The sequence below is a fragment of the Thermobia domestica genome, chromosome 9 (genome assembly GCF_964235325.1).
Source record: "Thermobia domestica chromosome 9, izTheDome1.hap1.1, whole genome shotgun sequence".
NCBI classification, from domain to species: Eukaryota; Metazoa; Arthropoda; class Insecta; order Zygentoma; family Lepismatidae; genus Thermobia; species Thermobia domestica.
The window spans coordinates 23,258,815-23,264,814 of record NC_137462.1 but is presented as its reverse complement, the minus strand read 5'-3'; the positions used below and the strand labels follow the sequence as shown (position 1 = coordinate 23,264,814).

The 6,000-nt window shown below is 38.3% G+C and overlaps 1 protein-coding gene across 2 annotated transcripts in view; it reads right to left on the bottom strand.

Moving 5' to 3' along the window:
- Positions 1–330: 330 nt before the first annotated feature.
- The window catches only part of LOC145694462 (5-taurinomethyluridine-[tRNA] synthase subunit MTO1, mitochondrial), a 78,942-nt gene continuing 73,272 nt past the window's right edge, over positions 331–6,000 (bottom strand). For both annotated transcript variants that reach the window (XM_081770744.1, XM_081770745.1), the window contains exon 14: positions 331–3,104. In XM_081770744.1, coding sequence (XP_081626870.1) covers positions 2,997–3,104 — 108 coding nt within the window. In that variant the 3' untranslated portion in view covers positions 331–2,996. The remainder of the gene's footprint in view (positions 3,105–6,000) is intronic.

The window sequence follows — 6,000 nt, the reverse complement described above, 5'->3', positions numbered from 1 at the left end:
CAAACTCATTCACGTGGTATACACGTGACACTATTATTTGTTTAGTAGTGTATTAATCTTATCCAAAATTTGTACAACAACAATGCCCATAAATGCCCGAACAAGTATTGTAGTCTAGGTACTGCTGAATAAGAACCTGAAGAAATATTTAACATTCTACATCAAGTGGTATTCTCTTGTGCTGTATCTCCATTGAGGTCCCAAAGGAAAAAAGAAAAGAAGAAATTTAAACCCTATCTTATTGTTTAAAACACAAGTATATTTTTTTATCATACTTACACAGCTTTATGAAATGTACACAGCCAAAGGTAACAAGAAAACCATGAGACATATTAATTCAACACTTTATTTAAGCTCATAGCATCAAAATATAATATTATTTAATCTTGTAACAATTTTTACTATTATCTACAATATCCAGGGCCGTATTTAGATAAGTGCTAACCTGTGCTCAATCAAAGGGCGGCAAAATTTTGGATTTTTTTAAAAGATTCACAAAAAGTAATATTTAAAACTAGCAACCCGCAGAGTCCCACGTAAGCGCGAGAAATATGTAAATGTGTTCAATTTGCTTTAATTACAGTAGTTATTAATTAGCTAGCTTATCTGATTATCTTTAAAAAATCAACCTCTCCCATCCTCACCCCAAGGGATGAGGGTGAACTTGAACATCATGAAAACTGATACTGTTAAACTCAGCGACATCGAAAATTATGAATTCAACACTAATACCTTTCGTTTTCGATTACTTTTAAAATATCGCCCCCCTCCCTGGGGAGTGCAGTATGACCTTGAAGTGAAATTGGATTAAAACTGTCACTATTCATCTCAGCGACCCCAAAAACTGTGAATTCAACTCTAATATTGGTCGTTTTCGAGGTGGGGGATTTCGTGCGGGAGCGGCAAATTATTTAGAGCACAGGGGACGAACAATATATAAATACGAGCCTGACAATATCTTGCTAGTCTTTTAAAAACATTTCGACTTTTTTTTTTTTTTTTTTCCATTTACAGAGGTTTCCGACTGATAATGACGAATTTTACTAGCGATAGTAGTGCTACCTAGCGCGAAGTAAATGTCATCACCGCTCGTATCGATCTCAATTTATCCGTAACAGATGTAATAAATATTCGTGCTTTCCTCCAACGAAAACTTCAATGCTGTACGGTAGCCAGAATGCGACTCCACAATAAAGCATCCTCAAGTGCTGGCGTAATGGAAGTTCCTGAGGTAAGTACATCTCTGAATCGTCACTATAGATTGAAAACAATCTCTGTATTTGCAAGCTTAGATCTATTTCAAGATCAGATATAATGCCCCTGGGTCAAGAGATGTTTCCTTCATTTCAAAGGAATATCGAAGAGACAAGCACACTTGTCTTTCATGCACACAGCTTTAAGTTTCTATACTCTGTAGGTCTCCAGAAATATCTTTTAACCTGCAGAATATAATAGAGATATATCTACATAAATTAATAAAAACATCAGTAGCAGATCTGAGAATTAAAATTAGTACCCATAAAATACTTAAAAGGCAAGCTACTCTTTATTTTATTTATTTATTTTTAGTTTAATGTCCCCGATTATGCTCCGAGGTTCAGGGAGACCATAATGAACTAAATGGTGGAATGAAGAAAGTTGGAAGAAACGGTACAACACAAAGAAAACCCACTTACACGATATTTGTAGACCACAAAGCACACTTAGCGATCCTTTGTATTTTCTAAATTAAAATCATTTTAAAGAAGTGCTGCGATGCTGAACGGCCAAAGTGGAGGCAGTCAGAAATGTAAAAATCACAAATTAATTGAGCTGCGCGCATAGCTTTCAAACTGGAACAATATAAATATTATTTCATCTTGATTTGATACGGAAGAATATCAACGCTGGCTACATGTCTTTTAGAGAAGATAACGAATCTTAAACTATACACAGCAGGAATTGACTGAAATCCCTAGTAGTTAATATAAATTAGCGGAAACAAAACGGTGTAAATGTAGTCGTAACTTAAACGAAAAGATGCGAAATGCGTTATTAGTTTTCTGCAGAACAAGAAACCTCTAATAAGTGGAAGAGGAATAATTGGGAATTCCGGTCCATTACCTAGATATGTTCTGAAAAATTATGATCCTTTGTCATCATTGAGGCTATGACGACACGTGGTGTTATACAATGTATTACGGAATCTAATCCACCAGTGACCAAACTGGGTCTCTCGCACCAAAGCTCAAAACGCTAACCATTGAGCTAATCTGATACAGGACTACATTCAACCGTAAAACTCTTTAGTAGGCAGTGGATTTAATAAAAAATATTTATCAGACGAAAATAAAAGTCGAAAGAAATTTTAATATTTTACGGTTTTCCCGCCCCTTGTATATATAGTCCCCAGCAAAAAAACCTGCAACATAAGCATGTAAGTTTATTGTGAAACGACGAAGTCTTTTGCTCCAAAATAAGTGTGCAGGGGAGGACACTGAGGTTTCTCCCTGGCGTGATTCGTGCCACTTAGACGTTAAGTTGATTCCCTGCGCTGTTAGGTGTAGTTTCACAATAAACTAACATGCTCATGTTGCAGGTTTTTCGCTGCGGACTGTACATTTGACCGCATAAGGTTGAACCAGGGCAAGTTTAATTATTCCACTGTAACTTACCGATCGCCACGCCGCGCCTTGGCTCCCGTGAACGCTTTTGTCATGCACCGGGTATTTTTTATTGTAATTGTGCAGTCAGTAAAGTTTATTTTTATATACTTTCCGACCGTGAAATTTTAAAATTTTTGACCTTGAAAACCGCGAATTTGATTTAGTTTGGATGGGAAGTCTGACATTTCTTCCAGGTTTTATTATTTATTTATTTTTCTTTTTACTTCACGTAGAGACAAGGGCAACAGTAGGTGCCATTCAGCACTCTACCGAGGGAAAAACCAACTACCACGACACCATCCATCCATTTCTGGAGACCCTCTACGATCATTGTGTATCTGTTCTGTAAAATCATCTTACAGACAATCGATTTCTCTCAGCTTCATACTGTTTCACATAACGTAAAAGTCGTAATACAGCAACTGGCGTTATCCCAGGTATTCGACTAGCTGCAGCTATCTGGAAGAGAAAAGATACTTATCAAGAGACGCAATTATTGCTGTATGAATTGATTAGATAAATACTATGTCTAAACATGTAACTATAAAATATTGTGCAGGCTACGGAAAAGTAGCCTAAACTTGAAACCACAGTATTTTCATAATAAAGATTTGGTAGTATACTCATTTGACATAAGAGTTACTGGAAGTGGTCCCCGTTTATTTCATGCATTTTTTGGACAAGTCGCAGCATCCGCCAATTTTACGAATGTTTTAGGACGTGCAAATTGCTGGAAGCCTCGACTTTTTGAGGTTAGTAACAGGGCTTGTTTCACTCATTTCCATGCCATATTCTGAATACAGTTGGTGGTTTTGTTCCTGGACTGCTTGCGTTTCCTTAATGGATTCGCTTCGCACATGAGTTTCCACAATCAATGTTCGTTGTAGTACAAACATCATCTTTCTGTTGCGAATTGCAGATAGGGACTACATCATGTGATGTGAAACCTAACTTTTCAGCTTAAAAAAAAACACACTCCTAACTGATTGATTACAAGAATAATACATGTGTAAACAATAAATATGAAACAATTTGCCGGGGAGCCGAATAATAAATCTATACAAACGTTGTAAAGTAGTGCCGAGCTAACTTATTCGTGGCTCACCCTGTACAAAGTTCACAAATTGTCACTTTTAAACAGTTTTGTTACTGAAGAAACAAAGTTTAATACTTAAGCCATACCTCCATTTCTCGCCATGTCAGAAGAATACTCTACGTTAGGTATCTTCAATTCTATATTCTGTGATGCCATAGCTCTGCTCCTTCCATACTCAGTTAAGACTGAAGTGTCCGCAACAGACAATGCAAGTGGTACTTCGTTGATATAGGATTGCTGGTTACGGTTTAGTGTCCCTTTTCATCACCAAGTCTATGTGAGACGTAGACCTGCAATTTAACGTGGAATATGAACCACCGTAATGTGTTTAAATTCCAAGGCTTTCTCACCGGAAATCGAACCTGGAACCTCGTGCACACAAGGGGCGCTCACTCGCCACTAAACCAGCGGGGAACATAGATGACTGTTTTGCACTGAGCTTACTCGGGCTTGCGCTCACTTTTCTGAACTGAGCTCGCGCTCACTCGAGCTCGGACTCATTTCTCTCAATTGGGCTCGCACTCAATCGGGCTCGCGCTCATTTATTTCATTGGGGCTCGGGCTCGCACTCATTTATATCATTGAGGCTCGGGCTCATAATTATTAAACCCGAGTTCGGTTGAGCACGACTGCCGAGCTTGCGAACGTCGGGATTGCGAGTTTAGATACCTATGACGGGGAAAGCTCGATTCAGTGGTAATAAGCAAACAAAAATTCGATAGCAGATTCAATAGTGTTTTAGGTTTATCACTCGTACAATGCCACTCTAACCAACAACTGCACCAGCCTCTCACTGGTTTTCCAGATGCCTATAAATGGATCAAGTAATTTCATCGCTTTCAGTAACAACGAAAGGCTTCCAAAGTTCGGTTCAGAATATGCTGGTACATTTCATGCAATACATTTTCTTGTCTTCTTTTAATTTATTATTGTCTCGGAAATCAGACAAAATTGCAACCGTTAAAATGCTTATAGCATAACACAAAATACTGCCACTGTTAGGTTTTATATGTAGCGTATTTGTTTGACCTACAGGAGACAAATGATGATGGAAGTCCCTCATGCTTAAGTCTTTGTATTTGAAACAGAAAGACGTCCTGTAACACCATACAACGGCCAACTAGAAATGACTGATGTACGTACGCTTACCACCCTGACTCCGTACCACGAAGCTTAAGTTTGTTTAACACAACATTGAAATATATATACAGTATTTACAAGGTGTCAAGGATTTACTTAAAGATTAATGAGAATTTTCTAAATTGTACATTGTTTACCAAGTGAAGCTAGTAGTTAGTGTCGGGAAACCTTGATTCCAAACTAGTGGCGGGACATTCCGGAATTTTTTCTAGGTTTTCCCTCAATTCCATCAGGTTTTGGTTTGGTTTGGTTTAATTTGAATTTAGCGTCCCTTTCAATAGCTATATGAGACATGGATCTATAACTTAACGTGGAATCTTAACCGTAGGAGATCCCACCGGTCATCGAACCCAGGTATCCCACGCTAAAGGCCACTTCTATCTGGTGAAAACCGGGATGGTACCTTTAAATGTAGATTCTGACCGAGTTTCTTCCATTCCCTTTACAATTTTCGTTTGTTGAATGTTACTGACTGCACTGTAAATTGGCCTTGCATGTTGTCTGGGGGTTCATTCAATACGAGGGTCGTTCAACTTAATCCGGGACTTTTTTCTTTCCAGGTTTAAATGGACGCCTAGGCTGGAGGTTTTGTATGCAGTAGAAACTGGCACCTGTGTCCTGTTACTGGTAGACAGCGCTCATTTCTCGCGCTTCTGGATAGACCGTTATTCAAGATGGCGGACAACACTGTGAACGTCTACGTGGAACATCGTGTTGTAAATAAGTTTTTAGTGAACGAGGGCATAAAACTTGCTGAAATTTACAGAAGACTTCAGGTTCGGTACAGTGATGAGACACTCAGTCGCAGTAAGACATTTGAATGGCGTAAGCGCTTCAAACATGGCCGTATCTCTATTACTGACGATCCCGGTCGTGGTGGATCACAGCCCACGGTAGTCATTCCTGAGAACATTCAGCGAGTGGAGCAGCTGACCCTGAAAGTCCCGGATTGATTTGAACAACCCTCATAAATAAATAAATAAATAAATAAATAAATAAATAAATAAGCATATAAAATATACTGTGAAACAAATTAATATCAATATTCATTAATTTTCCGTCACAAAAGAAAGGTGTCATCAGCCAAGTGTGTAATCAGACATTGTTAATAAATACCTA